General features: G+C 50.7%; 1 protein-coding gene across 1 annotated transcript in view; it reads right to left on the minus strand.

Annotated features, from left to right (window-relative positions):
- The window catches only part of GSR (glutathione-disulfide reductase), a 47,439-nt gene that overhangs the window by 8,589 nt on the left and 21,310 nt on the right, over positions 1-17,540 (minus strand). Inside the window, exons 3-9 of the mRNA XM_008252335.5 lie at positions 17,035-17,123; positions 16,329-16,398; positions 11,663-11,810; positions 7,405-7,459; positions 5,909-6,008; positions 3,048-3,134; positions 685-843 (exon numbers count right to left, since the gene is read on the minus strand). Of these exons, the coding sequence (XP_008250557.3) occupies positions 685-843; positions 3,048-3,134; positions 5,909-6,008; positions 7,405-7,459; positions 11,663-11,810; positions 16,329-16,398; positions 17,035-17,123 (708 nt within the window). The remainder of the gene's footprint in view (positions 1-684; positions 844-3,047; positions 3,135-5,908; positions 6,009-7,404; positions 7,460-11,662; positions 11,811-16,328; positions 16,399-17,034; positions 17,124-17,540) is intronic.

Genomic DNA, 17,540 nt, shown 5'->3' on the forward strand with positions numbered 1-17,540 from the left:
CACACAGCAACCTGGACTGGACACCTGAACAAGACGGAATCAGTGCAGGACTTCAAAGAGACATCCATAGAGCAAAAGGGAAGTCTGAGAGAAGGAGCCAGGCAGGAAACCACTGCTAAGTAGATCAGACGTGGCAGGGATCTGATCCAGGACGAGGGCGCCAGAAAGGGCAAAGGATCTGTTTTTTAATTTTAAAGGAAGAGGTGACGGGATTTGGTGACAAACTGGACACAGGGAATAAGGAGAAAAAGGATCCAACAGAGTGGCCGGCGCTGTGACGTAGCGGGTAAAGCCACCTCCTGCGGTGCCGGCATTCCAGATGGGTGCCGGTTCGAGTCCTGACTGCTCCACTTCTAATTCAGCTCCCTGCTATGGCCTGGGAAAGCAGTAGAAGATGACCCAAGTCCTTGAGTCCCTGCACCCTCGTGGGAGACCTGGAAGAAGCTCCTGGCTCCTGGCTTCAGATCAGCACAGCTCCGGCTATTGCTATCAATTGGGGAGTGAACCAGCGGAAGGAGGACTCCCCCACCCCCACCCCCACCCCCCGCCTCTCCTCTCTCTGTGTAACTCTTTCAAATAAGTAAATAAATAAATTTTTTAAAAAAAGAAAGAATCCAACAGAACCCATCCAAGTTTTGGGTGATCACAGGGCAGACAGATTCAAGAAGGTTTTGGTCAGCTTACCACATTGTTCAAATTCAGGCCGCTGGAATTTGGGTCCCGCCCGATGGCCCAGAGCAGGCAGTCAACATTTGGAATTGTGGTGAAGGTGGGTTTCCTACCAGGAGCCGCAGTGACCATGCAGACTTCCAAGCCCGATGAAGTCTGTTTAACTTCCTTAACCTGTTGGTAAATAAACTGTTGTAAATGTGTGTTGGGTAAGGAGTGCACAGGAAAATTGAACTTAAAACACTGAAAAAAATCCCCACTGAATCCTGTATGTTGAAATACACCTTCACACTTTGGCCCATATTCGGCTGACACTAGGTTCCTGCTTCCTGGGTTGCCCCAAATCTTCCGTCCTGCTGATGGCCAGCAGTGTCAGCTCACGTCACCATCCTAATGCTTCCTCTTAAAAACAAAGTTTTGGCCGTTGCCGCGGCTCACTAGGCTAATCCTCCGCCTTGCGGTGCCGGCACCCCGGGTTCTAGTCCTGGTTGGGGCGCCGGATTCTGTCCCGGTTGCCCCTCTTCCAGGCCAGCTCTCTGCTGTGGCCAGGAGTGCAGTGGAGGATGGCCCAAGTGCTTGGGCCCTGCACCCCATGGGAGACCAGGATAAGTACCTGGCTCCTGCCATCGGATCAGCGTGGTGCACCGGCCGCGGTGGCCATTGGAGGGTGAACCAACGGCAAAGGAAGACCTTTCTCTGTGTGTCTCTCTCTCACTGTCCACTCTGCCTATCAAAAAAAAAAAAAAAAGTATTTTCAGAGTGCCTGGGTCTGAGTCCTGGCTTTCCTTCCAACTCCAGCTTCCTGCCAATACAAACCCTAGATGGCAGTGCTGATGGCTCTAATAACTGGGCCCCTGCCACCCAGCTGGAAGACATAGATTAAGTTCTACGTCCCCGGCTTCAGCCTGGCCCCACCCTGGCTATTGCAGGCATTTGGAGAGTGAACCAGTAAATAGCAGATCTGTCCGTCTGTCTCTCTCCTTCCAAATTCAGAAAAAATAATAAAAAAATAAAAGTTAAAATTAAAAAAAACAAAGTGTTTTTAAAGGGTACTTCTTAAAAGCTGCGATAAAAATTTGCCATCAATGTAAGCACAGTAGCAGCATCAGCAGGAAACTTTTCCAAACTGCAGGCACTGCTCCTCCCTGGACATTCCAGGTGGAAGTGAGGTGGAGTGGGGGCAGGGTGAGGAGTGCAGCGTGCAGCGTGCAGACGGTGCAGTTCAGTGAAGGTTGCACAGTGATTCTGACGTGACCCCCACCACCACTCTAGCACTCTGCACTCCCAGCGCATGCTCGCATTTCTAATTTTACATGAACAAAGTTGTAGGGAGAAAGGAATTTCCGGAGACTAATTCTTACGAAATTCAAGTCATTCCCTGAGGAGTCAGATACTCTGAAATTCTTTCCACCCACAACACTCAACAGGGCGTGCTTTCAGAATAGATTCTGGGGGCCGGCGCTGTGGCGTAGCAAGTAACAGCCACTGCCTGCAGTGCCGGCATCCCATATGGGTGCCGGTTCAAGTCCCGGCTGCTCCACTTCTGATCCAGCTCTCTGCTGTGGCCTGGGAAAGCAATGGAGGATGGCCCAAGTCCTTGGGCCCCTGCACCCATGTGGGAGACCCGGAAGAAGCTCCTGGCTCCTGGCTTTGGATCAGCTCAGCTCTGGCCGATGTAGCCATTTGGGGAGTGAACCAGTGGATGAAGACTCTCTCTGACTCTCTGTAACTCTGCCTTTCAAATACACAAATAAATCTTTAAAAAAAAAAAAAAAAAAAAAAAAGAATAGAATCTGGAGTGCACATTCAGCCTAGTGGTAAGAATGCCAGAATCCCACATTGGCATGCATAGTTCAAGTCCTGGCTCCGGCTCCTGACTCCAGCTTCCTGCTAATGCAGATCCCAAGGGGTAGTGGCTATGGCGGGCGCAAGTGGTTGGGTCCCTGCCACCCATGCTGGAGACGTGGATCATGTTCCTCCTGGCTTCGGCCTGGCTCAGTCCCGGCCACTGCAGGCATTTGAAGAGTGCACTAGCAGATGGAAGCTCTCTCAATTCAATTTAAAACGAAAAAGTAAAAACCGATTTGAGAGTCTATATTTCCTTAAAATAAATAAAAAAGTGAACAATAAGGTCATGCAACAAGGCATCTGAGCACAGAACTCAAAGTTTTCATTCTAAACTCACTGCCAGGTTTCTAATCTTGTACCCCTTGGCTTCATTTCCACATTAATGTGAAATACAGCTTCGTAAGAAAGAGTGGAGGTACTTACAAGTGGGAGGCGCTGCCTGGGGTAGGTAAGACTCTGCTTCCAAAACTATGGGGTAAGGCCAAGTGGGGCGGACCAGGGCGGGAGCAGCCCGGGTGTGGCGCACGTACCTGGGAGTGCTTCAGCACCTCTACGCCCGAGTTCTCCAGCTCCTCCGTGCAGTTGGAACTGATCAGTGAGTCAAAGTTTCTAAGCACCTGTGCACAAACAAAGGCAGCAAGAGGTCGATGGTGGGAAAGGAAGGAGCGTTGATTAAAGACTCGCCACACTGGGGCCGGTGCTGTGGCACAGTGGGTTAAAGCCCCAGCCTGCAGCACCAGCATTCCCATATGGGTGCCAGTTCAAGTCTTAGGCTGCTCCACTTGCAATGCAGCTCCCTGCTAATGCACCTGGGAAAGCAGTGAGAGATGGCCCATGTACTCGGGCCCCTGCACCCACGTGGGAGACTTGGAAGAAGCTCCTGGCTCCTAGCTCAGCTCTGGCCATTGCAGCCATTTGGGGAGTGTGAACCAGCAGATGGAAGACCTCTCTCTCTCTCTACCTCTGTAACTCTTTCAAATAAATAAATAAATAAAATGTTTAAAAAAATAAAAGACTCGCCACATGTTTGGGAGGGCCATGCCAGTATGGAATCACCTGCCCTCCTACCTCCTCCTCTAGGGTTTATTATTGGGAGTAGAGTTTTGAGAAATCCCCTATTCACATCTGACTTCACCAACTCCTGTTTTAGGGTCAAAGGGACAGTCACCTCCCCCTGGGCCTCCACTGTCATCTCTTCGCGCGCCTCTTCTCCCAAGCTTGCTTCTCTTTTCTGTAACTCTATGTGAAAAGCCAGCTTCCCACTTTTAGGACCCAAGGGCCGGCTTCGTAAGGGAAGGTGCCATAGCAACATCCCTTTATGGAGCCAGAAATAACAGTTTGGCCTCGAAGTCTTGGACAGCCCACAGGGAACACACCCTCTCCTCCACCCCCGGACAGAATGAAAGTGGGAGGTGGGAGGTTGTGCGTTATTCACTGAGTGGGTCTAGAACGGACACGGAGAGGGAGGCTGAGTCTGACGCACCCCATCCAACTACAGGAATTGGCCACTGTATGGACACACGAATCAGACTTCCTTACTTTCGAGCAGGCTAGCCCGCTGCCTTTCGCTTCCTTCCCATTTGCTGGAGATATTCCAGCAATGCAAAGTTGGATTTTTCTACGAAGAAACTCTATTCAGAATGTAAATGTCCCGGGCATCAATGACAGGACAAGTTTCAAAGCCCAGGAGAAAGTTCCTGGGAGTGCACACCGACTAGGACTGTCAGCATCTCTCGTCTCCCTTTGTCCACTCAAGTAAGAATTAAGAGCCACTGGGGCCGGTGCTGTGGCATAGCGGGTAAAGTCCCAGCCTGCAGTGCCGGCGTCCCATATGGGCACCGGTTTGAGTCCCGGTTGCTCCACTTCCAATCCAGCTCTCTGCTGTGGCCTGGGAAAGCAGTAGAAGATGGCCCAAGTGCTTGGGCCCCTGCACCCACATGGGAGACCTGGAGGAACTGTGGCCAACTGAAGAGTGAACCAGCAGATAGAAAACCTCTCTCTCTGCCTCTGCCTCTCTGTAACTCTACCTTTCAAATAAATAAATAAATCTTAAAAAAAAAAAAAAAAAGAATTAAGAGCCACAGCATTTGAGTGGGCAGAGGTCTGATATACCCTGTCCCTGTAGCGGGCATTAAATGACCTGCTCAGGTCACAGGTTCCTTGGAGACAGGCAGCAGCAGGCCCAGATCCACAGGCCAGCATGCTTGGTACAGCTCCACACCACGATTCTGAGAGCCCTGGTATGGTGCCTGTGAGGCCTGATCAACCACACACACAGCAGGGAACTTCAAAAAGTTGGTGCAAATGGAATTCAAGGTAAGCCTGGGGGCTGGTGTTTAGTGGAGACACCCAACCCCGTATCAGAGTGCCTGGGTTCAAGTCCCAGCTCTGCTCATGCAGCTTTCTGTTAATGGGTCCTAAAAGTGGGAAGCTGGCTTTTCACGTAGAGTTACAGAAAAGAGAAGCAAGCTTGGGAGAAGAGGCGCACAAAGAGATGACAGTGGAGGCCCAGGGGGAGGTGACTGTCCCTTTGACCCATGGAGGCAGCAGATGATGGCTCACGCACTTGGGTCCCTGTCACCTACATGGGAGACCTCGATGGAGCACCTGACTCTTGGCTCTGGTGTGGCCTGCCCTGCCATGTGGGCATTTGGGGAGCGGTAAGGATGCTGCTTGGGACAACCACATCACATGCTGGAGTTCCTAGGACAGAGCCCTGGCTCCACTCTCGATTTCAGCTTCCTGCCAGTGTGTGTCCTGGGTGGCTGCAGACGAAGGCTCAAGTAATGAGGTTCCTGTTACCCACGTGGGAGACCTGGACTGAGTTTCTGGTTCCCAGATGCAGCCTGGCCCAGCGCCCAGCCGCTGTGGGCATTTGGGAGGGAACCAGCAGGTGGAAGTTCTCTCTTGTCTTTCTCTCTCTCTGCCTCTCAAATTAAAAAAAAAAAAAAAAAAAAAAAACTTAAAAAGATAAAATTCAACTGGTTGACCTCTAGAATTCCTTTTAATGCAAAGAATTAGTGAAATGTTTTGACTGAGTGTTAACAATCCAGTACTACCTGATCACATGGCACTGAGCTCCACCATTAAGAAATTAACCCGACAGTCTGTTTAACATTTGTATGTAGGCCTGCGTGGCTCCTTCCTTATTAGCGTGCCTGGCAAACCATCTATGAAAATACCAGCCAGTTTGACCACCTCAAAAACCGTCATTATTCAGCAGCTGGGAGGGGAGGCAGGCCCTCATCCAGGGAACTCAGACGCAGCCTGTGGAGAACACCCCACCTGGCCTCCGACCGCTCTGCACCTTGGCATGCAATGGTGATGTAAGGAGAGATCACCACTCAGAAATTAACTTCAAGGAAAGAGAAGGGAAAAGGGCAGAGTTTACCTTATCGTGCCGTATCATCAGCGACGTCTTAGAACCCAGGGCCGAGAAGATCCCTGCTATCTCCACAGCGATGTAGCCTGCTCCAACGACGACGCTCCGCCTGGAGAAGTGCACAGATTCATATTCTTACGTAAGCCCAGCTTGGAACCTCAGACGTAACCGAAGTCCCAGAGACAATGCAGATACCCCCCTTCAGCCCTTTGCTCCCTCGTGGTAGCTTTTTCTTTTTCTAAAGATTTATTTATTTATTTATTTGAAAGTCAGAGTTACACAGAGCGAGGAGAGAGAGAGAGAGAGAAAGAGGTCTTCCATCACTGGTTCACTCCCCAATTGGCCACAATGGCCAGAGCTGCGCCTATCCGGAGCCAGGAGCTTCTTCCAGGTCTCCCATGCGGGTGCTGGGGCCCAAAGACTTGTGCCATCCTCCACTGCTTTCCCAGGCCACAGCAGAGAGCTGGATCGGAAGTGGAACAGCTGGGACTTGAACCGGCACCCATGAGACCCATATGAGATGCCAGCACTTTATCCACTACACCACAACACCAGCCACTGGCCAGTTTAATAAATGATTTAAGAACTCTAATGGGCAGAAATCTATGAGGAACGTCCTCTGAGGGCGAGTCTAGGCTGTGTTACGTCAGCTAAACATGAAGACCCAGGATCCTGTTTCTGGACGCAAGCCCACACGTGTCACCTCAATCAACCCTACAACCACGCAATCCCGAGGGACGGGAGGCTGTCGTACCCTGACAGCAAGCCTAGAAACACTGCGTGCTTTGTGTGAACGTCACCCAAGTCAGAGGACCCCGGCTCTGTCTTCATGGGACAACTCCACCGGTGGTATGGCTGTGCGGTGGTATGGCTGTGCGAGGCCGCCCTTCCCACCCTGTGCCTCCAGGGGTGCGGCAAGCGCACGTCAGGAGTCAGCAGCCCTGAAGGCCTCTGCTAAAGGCCAGGATGAGGACCTCACACTGGACGGGGAGCAGCAGAGTTGAGCGAGGCACAGGCCAGCTCCAGGCCACAGGGTCCTCTTCCTGTCCCTAGGGGTGGGGTCCTCTCTTTGGACAGCGGAGGGGAGGACCCTCCAGCCTGGAAAGCCTGCAACCGCAGCACCTTCCATCAGAGAATCCACCGTCCTCATTCTGTTTTCCCTCCTCGAATCCCAACCCACGCCAGAGGGCGCCTGCAGGTGACACGCACAGCGAGGGAGCAGCCACTTCTGCAATACTGATGGGGCCTTTGCTAGCCTCTGCGCTCGCTGCTCTGAGAACCAAGGCGGTTTTGGGCTTCACCTCTCAGTTCTTCTAAACTGCCCCAGGGCTGGATTTTGGTTCAAAAAAGTTTGCAGTGGCCTCTGAGCCAAAGCCTGAGAGATATGCCCAAGGCCGTAAGAAAGAAAAGAGCCGGGAGAAGTGAATTCAGGAGGAGCTTGCGTGGAGGGGGAACAGCCTCAGGAGGCTGCAGCAGGAGGGACCGGGCAGGTCACGTCGGCTCACCTGGGCAGCTCTTCCAACTCGAAAAACCCATCACTGGTTATTCCGAGACTGGCGCCTGTGTAGAGAAACACAAACAGATCACACAAGCCCGCTCTTTCTCCCATAAAACGCTCATTCCCTCAGCCAACACGCGCTCTGTTTGGATGAGCTTTGTCGAAGTCTCCACGTGGGAGGCTGCCAGCCGCGTCCAACCGGAGAGGGAACCCCTAGGTGCAGCCTGGGCCCTGCCCTCTCTGCTTTTCCCCCCAGGCTTTTGCCTCCTTGTGGAAGACTGCTGGATACAGAGCTCCAGTCTGACCTTCTGCCCCGCCAAGTCCCAGGGCTGTGTCTCTAACTGTTGTACTGTGCAACTGTACTTTGTCTCAAACTCGGGGCAGCCTGTGCATCCCTATCTGAAATGGCTGGGACCAGAAGTGCCTTGAATTTTTTCCTGGATTTTGGAATATCTGCATATGAGATATTTTAAGGATGATACCCAAGGCTAAATATGAAATTCATTTACATTTTGTATATACTTTATATATATAGCCTGAAGATAATTTTATACAATTTTTAGAAAATTATTTAAGGGGCTGGCATTGTGGCATAGCAGGTTAAACTGTTGCCTGTGACGACGGTATCCAATATAGGCACCAGTTCAAGTCCTGGCTGCTCCACTTCTGATCCAGTTCCCTGCTAATGCTCCTGGGAAAGCAATGGAAGATGGCCCAAGTGCTTGGGCCCCTGCACCCATGTGGGAGACCTGGAAGAAGCTCCTGGCTTCAGCCTGGCCTAACTCTGGCCACAGTGACCATTTGGGGAGTGAACCAGCACACACAGGATCTCTTTCTGTCTCTCCCTGCTCTTTCTGTGTCTCTGGCTTTCAAATAAATCAATCCAAAACAAAACAAAACAAAAACCACAGGAAATTACTAGACAGAGGGGGACAGCACAGAGCAAGCACCCAGTCTCTGGTTCACTCCCCAAATGCCAACAATGGGTGAGGCTACCAAGAGCTTAATCCAGGTCTCCCCCGTGGGTGGCAGGGACCCAATCACTTGAGCCGTCCATCACCCCTGCCCCTCAGAGTTACAAGCAGCAGGAAGCTGGAGTTAGGCACCAAACCCATGCACTCTGACACGGGGTGCAGCATCTTGACTCCCAGCCTGCCTGTGGAATACGCACTTGGCAGAGAGGCTAAGAAGCCACTTGGGATGCCAGGATCATTTGTCAGAGTGTCGAGGTTCAGATTCTGGCTCCCAATTCCAGCTTCCTACTACTGTGCACCCTGGGAGGCAGCAGGTAATTCTTCGAGTAGTTCGGTCCCTGCTACCCACGTGGGAGACCCAGCTGCAGCTCCAGGCTCCCACTTTCGGCCTGGCCCAGCCATGGTTGTTGCAGCCATTTAGAGTGAATCAGTGGATGGAAGATCTCTCTCTCTCCCTCTAGTACTCTTTCAAATGAATAAATCTAATAAATAAACTGATCCCATGTGTCTTGGCATCAGTGATGAGTCTGATCTGTGTTTTGGGCCTGGCGTGCAGTGCCCGGCATTGCAGCAGGGGCTCAGCGGCTGCTGCAGAACTGAACTGAGATTTGTCCATCACATTTCCGGTGCAAATCTGAACTCAGAACCATCTCACGACTGCATGCACAGACAACCGTGGCAGCTTTCCAACAGGGCTCCAACTTCTGTGTTCTCCCCTTTGCAGTCACTGTCAAACTAGGTCCTAAAATTATCCCTTAGATCTTGTCACTGCTCTATTTATAAACCAAGACTTACTTGGCACAGTTGCCCTGAGTTTAGAGATTCTTTGGGCTCCACAATTGGGCCCTGACACAGGACCAGTCTCAGGTCAAAGTATTTACCTCAAGAACGTCAGTGCTAGGAAGCCAGCTGGACTGACCGGAGGTCCTTCCAGGACAGCTTTAACGCCCGCTGGCTCCCACGTCCGGCTCTCCTCCACACACCATGCTCAATTTCTGAGCCCTTTCAAGGCAAGTCTTTCTGAATCATACCAGCCCCCAGCCATTCGTCCACCTCTCAGACTCTCAACTCTGTGAAATGATTGCTATAGGACATTTAGAATTTTTCCATTTGTCTTAAAAATAATTGTGTATGAGGCTGGTGCTGTGGCGTAGCAGGTAAAGCTGCTGCCTGCAGTGCCAGCATCCCATATGGGCACCAGTTCAAATCCCTGCTGCTCCTCTTCCGATCCAGCTCCCTGCTATGGCCTGGGAAAGCAATGGAAGATGGCCCAAGTCCTTGGGCCCCTGCACCCATGTGGGAGACCCAGAATAAGCTCCTGGCTCCTGGCTTTGGATCAGCCCAGCTCTGGCTGCTGCAGCCATTTGGGGAGTGACTCAGCAGATGAAAGACCTTTCTCTCTTTGTGTGTAACTCTGCCTTTCAAATAAATAAATAAATCTTTAAAAAAAATTGTGTATGTTAAAAATTTCAACAGGTGGGGGCCGGCACTGTGGCACAGTGGATTAACACCCTAGCCTGAAGTGCCAGCATCCCATATGGGCGCTGGTTCTAGTCCCAGCTTTTCCTCTTCCGATCCAGCACTCTGCTGTGGCCTGGGAAAGCAGTAGAAGATGGCCCAAGTCCTTGGGCTCCTGCATCCACGTGGGAAACCTAAAAGAAGCTCCTGGCTCCTGGCTTCGGATCAGCATAGCTCTGGCTGTTGAGGCTAACTGGGGAATGAACCAGCAGATGGAAGACCTCTCTCTCTCTCTCTGCTTCTCCTCTCTCTGTGTAACTCTTTCAAATAAATAAATAAATTTTTTTAAAAAATTTTCAACAGGTGCAATGGAGTATACAGTAAAACATATGGTGAAGCAAGTAACAAAGTGAAAAGCAGGTCGCGTCTCACCCGTCACCAAGGTCCTCCTTACAGAGTTTTGGGTATTCTTCCAGAAATATTCTAGTGTGTAGCATGGTCTTCCTGCCTTTTTCTTACTGGGATGCTTATCTCCAATCTCCCCTACTACATTTTCTAAGTGAAATATAAAAATTGTACATATTAACCCTCAACTAAAATGTAAGTGACTTGAGAATGGAGACTTCGGGACTTATACAGCAGTTGCTTTCTACCCCGTGGCTCAAGACCCCTTTTTAAAGCTGGTAAAAATCCACGGATGCTGAGTCTCTCTCCAGAGAGAGAAACGCCTGCAACGTTTCCCATATGAATTCAGGTTGGTCCGGGGTCTTCAGAAGTCAACCCGCGGAATACAAAGGATGCATGAACTATGTTCACCACCCTCAGAGCCCTTATCTTCTAGCTGGGGAGGAAAACACGGACGGGTGTTTCCTCTGAGAGAATAAGGTCACGGGTTCATGATTCACCCCCAGGGCTTAGCCCATGCATGGATCGAAAAACACAAAGGCAGGTATGATCATGTCTGAGACTCTTTGCTGCTTTAATCTTTCATCTTTTTCTATATAAAAAAATGCATATATAGCCGGCGCCGTGGCTCAATAGGCTAATCCTCCGCCTTGCGGCGCCGGCACACCGGGTTCTAGTTCCAGTTGGGGCGCCAGATTCTGTCCTGGTTGCCCCTCTTCCAGGCCAGCTCTCTGCTGTGGCCCGGGAGTGCAGTGGAGGATGGCCCAAGTGCTTGGGCCCTGCACCCGCATGGGAGACCAGGAGAAGCACCTGGCTCCTGCCTTCGGATCAGTGCGGTGCGCCGGCCGCAGCGTGCTAGCCCCGGCGGCCATTGGAGGGTGAACCAACGGCAAAAGGAAGACCTTTCTCTCTGTCTCTCTCTCTCTCACTGTCCACTCTGACTGTCAAAAATTAAAAAATAAATAAATAAAATGTATAATACCCTTGTGGAATATCAAAAATATATTAAAATTCTTTATAAAAAATGCATATAAGGAAGGCTTACCAGCCCAGCTAATGAAGCTACATACTTACCAAATTTCTTTTCCTTAAACAAACAGTAAACATAGTATAATTCTTTCAAAAAACCATCCACCTGTGACCTGAAGCCAGAAACCATCTCTAGCAGGCTGAGGAAGGCTGGAGGACCTAACTGCTTTTTCTCCCCAGTACCCGCACTACGTCTGAGCCTGGGGCTGGCGGGAACACCTTTCTCGCCCCATCACCAGCCAGCACTGGCCACCCACAGCGAGGCTCCACGGAGCCCTTCTGCCGTGGCCTTTCTCACGAGGGAGAAGCGGAGCAGGCAGACGTCATCACATGATTGAAAGCATCAGTGAACTTCCTGACAGCCACTGACAAGCATTCTGCTGCCTTTGGGGGACTCACCAGGGATCTGGCTCTCGTGAGGACGTGAGGGCACACCGCCCGTGGCAATCAGGATGTGAGGAGCAGTGTATTTGTTTCCATTGACCTCTACCGTGGGTTCTGGATCACTGGTGAAGGCTGCGTAGCCATGGATGATATCTATATGGGACTGGAGAAGGAACCAGGACAGCATTAGCTTGTTCTTAAAGACACCTGCAGCAACTCAGCACACATTTCTCCAGCAGCGATTAAAAATTTTTTTTTTATTTATTTGAAAAGCAAAGAGACAGAGAGGGAAAGACACAGAAAGAGACCTTCCATCCTCTGGTCCATCCCCAAGTGGCTGCAATGGCCAAGGCTGGGTCAAACAGAAGCCAGGAGCCTAGAACACTCTCCAGGTCTCCCACAGCGATGGCGTGGACAAGTACTGGGACCACCCTTGGCTGCCTTCCCCGGTGCATCAGCAGGGAGCTGGATCAGAAGCAGAACAGCCAGTGTGCTAACCCACTGTGCCACAACGCCGGTCCTCAACACCTCTACTGACTTCTGATTGGTAGGTTCTGTGGTCTGAGCTCCTGCAGAACTCTTGACTGGTAACTGATACTTAGCTTGGGGTTACTATAAGATGCTGGACGTACACGGTGAGAGATCAAGGTGCTACTTTGGGACAAAAGTGAGACCAAAAATATATATGCAAGTCACTAGGACAAGGAGAAAAAGATGACATCGTTGACACAAGAGGTGAGGGAAGGAGTTTTCCACACCTGCAGTGACAGCAGCTTGGAGAACGACGCATCTGGAGGAGGGGCCCAAGGCTGAGACAGACACGACAGCGTGGCTCTGGAGGGGAAGACACCAGCGAAGATGCATGCATCTCACAGTGCCCCGACTCCACTCCTCATTCCCGCTTCCTGCTCATTCAGACCCTAGGAAACAGCAGGGACGGCCCCAGTGACTGGGTTCCCGTTGTGGACATGGAAGACCTGGAGTGAGTGCGCAGACCCTGGCTTGGGACCCTGGGGACCGTTACAGGCATATAGAAAGTGAAGCAGCAGATGGAAACAAGCTGTCTGCCTCTCAAATAAATAAACAGGGGCTGGCATCATGGCCTAGCAGGTTAATCACTGTCTGAAACACAGGAATCCCAGAGGAGTGCTGGTTCGAGTCCCGGCTTCTCCACTGCTGATTCAGCTCCCTGCTAATGTGCCTGGGAAAGAAGTGGAGACGACCTGAGTTCTTGGGTCCCTGACACCCATGTGGGAGACTCAGATGGAGTTAAAGACTCCTGGCTTTGGCCTAGTAAAGCCCTGGCTGCTGTGGCTATTTGGGGAGCTAACCAGCGGATGGAGGATCTCTTTCTCTCTCTTTCCCTCTCTGTCTCTGTAACTCTGCCATTCAAATAAATCTCTGGAAAAAATACTTTTTTAAAAAAATTCGTTTTATTTATTTGAAAGACAGAGTTACAGAGAGAGGCAGAGACATAGAGAGATAAAAAGAGGTCTTCCATCTGCTCTTTAACTTCCCAAATGGCCTCAACAGCTGGAGCTGAGCCAATCCGAAGCCAGGAGCCAGGGGCTTCTTCTGGGTCTCCCAAGTAGGTACAGGGACCCAAGCGCTTGGGCCATCCTCCACTGCTTTCCCAGGCACATTAGCGGGGAGTTGGATCAGAAATGGAGCAGCTGGGACTCGAACCAGCACCCATATGGGATGCTGGTGCTACAGGCCGGGGCTTTAACCTGTTGCACCACAGCACTGGCCCTAAAAATTATTTTTTTAACTAAAAACATTGAGGCAAAAGAGAGATACTCAGGCTGAGGGAGGAAGATGCCTGGCTTGTGTTCTCATAGCCACAATGGGAAGAGTATCACGAGATTACATGACATTGAATTCTGATAGATGAAGAACTCAGATTTTGGTCTGCTCTAACCAGCATCCTCTGTACCAGGACCTCAGCTTGGGAGCCTGCTGGCAGGTGCCTGCCAGCCCAGACACACGCACTGGCACGCCAACACAGAGAGCGTACCAGGATAATGGAACCACGTGAGCAGCACTGCAGGATAGAATGTTTTAATGTCTCAGAACATGCTTGATTCTAAATTGAGTTCTCTCTCCTTCCCAACCACCCCTTGGGCCTGTTCCTGCAGGTGCCCGGCTTAATCGAGCTGAGTCAGGATCAATGCCGCAAGCCTCTGCAACAACCTTGCTTCAGGAGGTCACAGTTTCCTGTGCGCTGCTACATGAAAGGAGTTGTGTGCAGAGTGCTGACGGGACAGAAGACAGGAGGGGAAAATGATGGAATTTTTATTTTTAGTTCTCAGAACAGCAGGTACAAAAGTTCCCTTCCAGGACCGGCGCTGTGGCATAGGAGGTTAAAAGCCTCTGCCTGAAATGCCATCATCCCATATGGGCGCTGGTTCAAGTCCTGGCTGCTCCACTTCCGATCCAGCTCCCTGCTAATGGCCTGGGAAAGCAGCAGAAGATGGCCCAAGTCTTTGGGCCCTTGCATCCACGGTGGAGGCCTGGAAGAAGCTCCTGGCCCAGCTGCAGCTGCTGCAGCCACCTGGGAATGAACCAGTGGATGGAAGACCTCTCTGGGGCCGGTGCTGTAGAGTAGCAGGTAAAGCCGCCACCTGCAGTGCCGGCGGGTCGCAGCTGCTCCACTTCCAATCCAGCTCCCTGCTACTGTGCCTGGAAAGCAGTGGAGGATGGCTCAAGTGTTTCAGCCCCGCACCCGCAGGGGAGACCCAGATGGAGTCCTAGGCTACTGGCTTTGGCCTGCATGAACACTGGCCATCGCAGTCATTTGGGGAACAGACCAGCAGATGGACGATCTCTCTCTCTCTCTCTCCAACTCTGCCTTTCAAATAAATCTTTTGGGAAAAAAAAAAAAAGCCAATCCTGAGTAATTTTCTTTTACAAAAGTATTTTAGCTGGCAACTCCATTAAGAAGAAAACTGATGTGGGAACTTTAGTATACTGAGTGGTATCTCTTTTTAAGATTTAGAAAAAAAAAGATTTATTTACTTATTTGAAAGGCAGAGTTACAGAGAGGCAGAGGCAGAGAGAGAGAGAGAGAGAGGTCTTCCATCTGCTGGTTCACTCCCCAGATGGCTGCAATGGCCAGCACTGGGCCAGGCTGAGGCCAGGAGCTTCATCCAGGTCTCAATGTGTAGGGGCAAAGGCCCAAGCACTTGGGCTAACTTGCAGTGCTCTTCCAGGCACATTACAGGGAGCAGGATCAGAAGGGGAGCGACTGGGACTCAAATCAGCGCCCATATGGGATGCCAGTGTCCCAGGTGGCGGCTTTACCTGCTACGCTGCAGCGCCAGCCCCCACTGGGTGGTATATCTTACAGGCATGTGTGGAAGCCTTAAACTCTCTTATCCTCAGTACACGCAGCATTATAGACCCCTAAAGTTTTCCTCCTAAATAAAGGTTTAGAATCAGAAAACAACCTCCCAACACCAATCCAATGAATGGTGAGAATCAAGATACAAGTACATGGGGCCCGCGCTGTGGGGTTTAGCGGGTTAAGCCACTGTTTGCAGTGCTGGCATCCCATATGGCACCAATTTGAGTCCTGGCTACTCCACTTCCAATCCAGCTCCCTGCTATGTGCCTGGGAATTAGTGAAAGACAGCCTGAGTGTTTGGGCCCCTGCACCCACATGGGAGATCTGAAGGAAGCTCCTGGCTCCTGGCTTTGGCCTGGCCCAGCTCTGGCCTTTGCGGCAATTTAATGTGGAGAATGAACTAGTGGTTGCAAGATCTCTCTCTCTCTCTCTCTCTCTGTCTCTCTGTCTCTGTCTCTTTCTCTCTGTAACTCTTTCAAATAAAATAAATAAATCTTAAAAACCATTAATTTATTTATTTGAAAGTCAGAATTACACAGAGAGAGAGAGGTCTTCCATCTGTTGGTTCACTCCCCAGATGCCTGCAATCGTCGGAGCTACGCTAATCCGAAGCCAGGAGCCAGGAGCTTCTTCCAGGTCTCCCATGTGGGTGCAGGGACCCAAGGACTTGGGCCATCTTCTACTGCTTTCCCAGGCCATGGCAGAGAGCTGGATCGGAAGAGGAGCAGCCTGGACTCAAACCGGCGCTGTTCTTGGCTGGATTTCATTCACAGCAACAACCTTCTGTATCATGATTTGCTCTCCCTGAACAGATCTGGCCACCAGGCATGAGGCTGTTCTGAGCAAATGAATGCCGAGCCAGGAACTCAATCTGGGTCTCCCATGTGAGAAGCAGGAACGCCATTACTTGAGCCCTCGTCACTGTCTCCCGGGGTGCCCCTTAGCAGGAAGCTGGCATCAGGTAGCAAGGCTGGGTATCAAACCAGGCACTCCGAGGTAGGATGTGGGTGTCTTAACTGTTAGGCCAAACGTCCTCTCCCCGGGCTCCTGATTTTAAACAACAAACTGGCACTCAGGTGCATAGTCCAGTTTTCAGTGTTTGACGCCAGAAGCAGCAGCTGTCAGGTAAGACCTGGCCTGTGGACTTTGATGCACACGGCTTACTCTGCAGAAAATGAGACTGGCCTATGACAGCAGAGGCTTCTGCATAATCATTAACCACAATCAAAACAACAGAAAGCAACAAGAGGTATATCCAAAGGCTACAGTTCTGTAGTCGTGTATTCCAGCAGTCAACGGCGCCTTCTCAAAGTTCAAATCCCAGCACCCACGTACCTTGGTCAGGTTGTTCTGATAGATGGTATTCAGGCGACTCACGTAGGCGTCCCGTTTTTCCTTTATAACACTGCAAGGAAACCAGAGTCAGTACCCAGAAACAGTTTTCCTCTTTCAGTTAGTAACGAGGGCATTTGATCCCGAACACCGCTGAGCTTAGCATCACAGACCGCCCGCGGGAACGGAGCAAGCCAAGGGCCTGTCTCCGAAGACCATCATCCTGTCCCTGGTATCCACCTGCCATTCCACGTGCTGCAAACCCTTAGTGCACTCGGGGAGAGCTCTCAGATGATAGCCGTGGCACATAAAACTCATTCGGCACAGGAAACAGGAGAGCTGCTTTGGCATAATGTTTAGTACACAGCGTCTACTCAACAAATACTTGTGGAATAAATGAAGGAATTTTCTATAATATTTTGAAAAACTGAAAGCTTCAAAAAGCTTATGGCAGCTCCCTAAAAAGTTAAATGCACAGCTGTCTGTCATGTGAAGCAATCCCAACCCCAAGTACAGATCCAGAACCAGACGCAGGCACCCATGTGTGCGGATGTTCAAAGCAGCCCTATTCACAACAGTTAAAGAGGTGGAAGGCACCCAGGTAACAGATAACATTTTAAACACTAATACACCTCCTCCTCTCTCCCAGAAAAGCATACGGCTTACTTAGTTATCAAAGAAGAAGATTTACATTTGCATCAACACTTACCGCCAGTTGAATTTACCCTCACAGCTCTGAAAGCCATAGTCAACGTGATCGTGCATGAACTCGGAGTGCATGGCCGTGTTCCACATCACCTGCAGGAAAAGCAGCCAAAACAGCGGCGCATGACCCCGAGTGAAGACAGACACCACTGATTACATACAACTGTGGACTACAAGACGGACCTTGAATGGAAAGCCCAAACCAAACACATTCACAGACGACCAGAAACATGACCAAGCAGACATTACAACGGGGCTTCCAAAATGCTGCGGGAAATGACTCCTACCATAGTGTCATCTGATTCTTTAAGTTTTGGATTTCTTTAAGCGCATGAAATGGAATAGCACTGGCCACTTTACAGCAAGCTTTCTTAGAAGAAGCTATTACAGAAGGAACAGGCCATCAAGGAGAGAGGCGCCTTTCTCTGAAGGGAGGAAGGAACCTCCATTGTGATACGGCCTTGACTAAACAAGTTCAGAGTCGGTGAACTCAAGGGGCTTCCATTAGCC

Source organism: Oryctolagus cuniculus, chromosome 2 (assembly GCF_051225735.1).
Source record: "Oryctolagus cuniculus isolate XC-2025 breed Fujian yellow rabbit chromosome 2, ASM5122573v1, whole genome shotgun sequence".
NCBI classification, from domain to species: Eukaryota; Metazoa; Chordata; class Mammalia; order Lagomorpha; family Leporidae; genus Oryctolagus; species Oryctolagus cuniculus.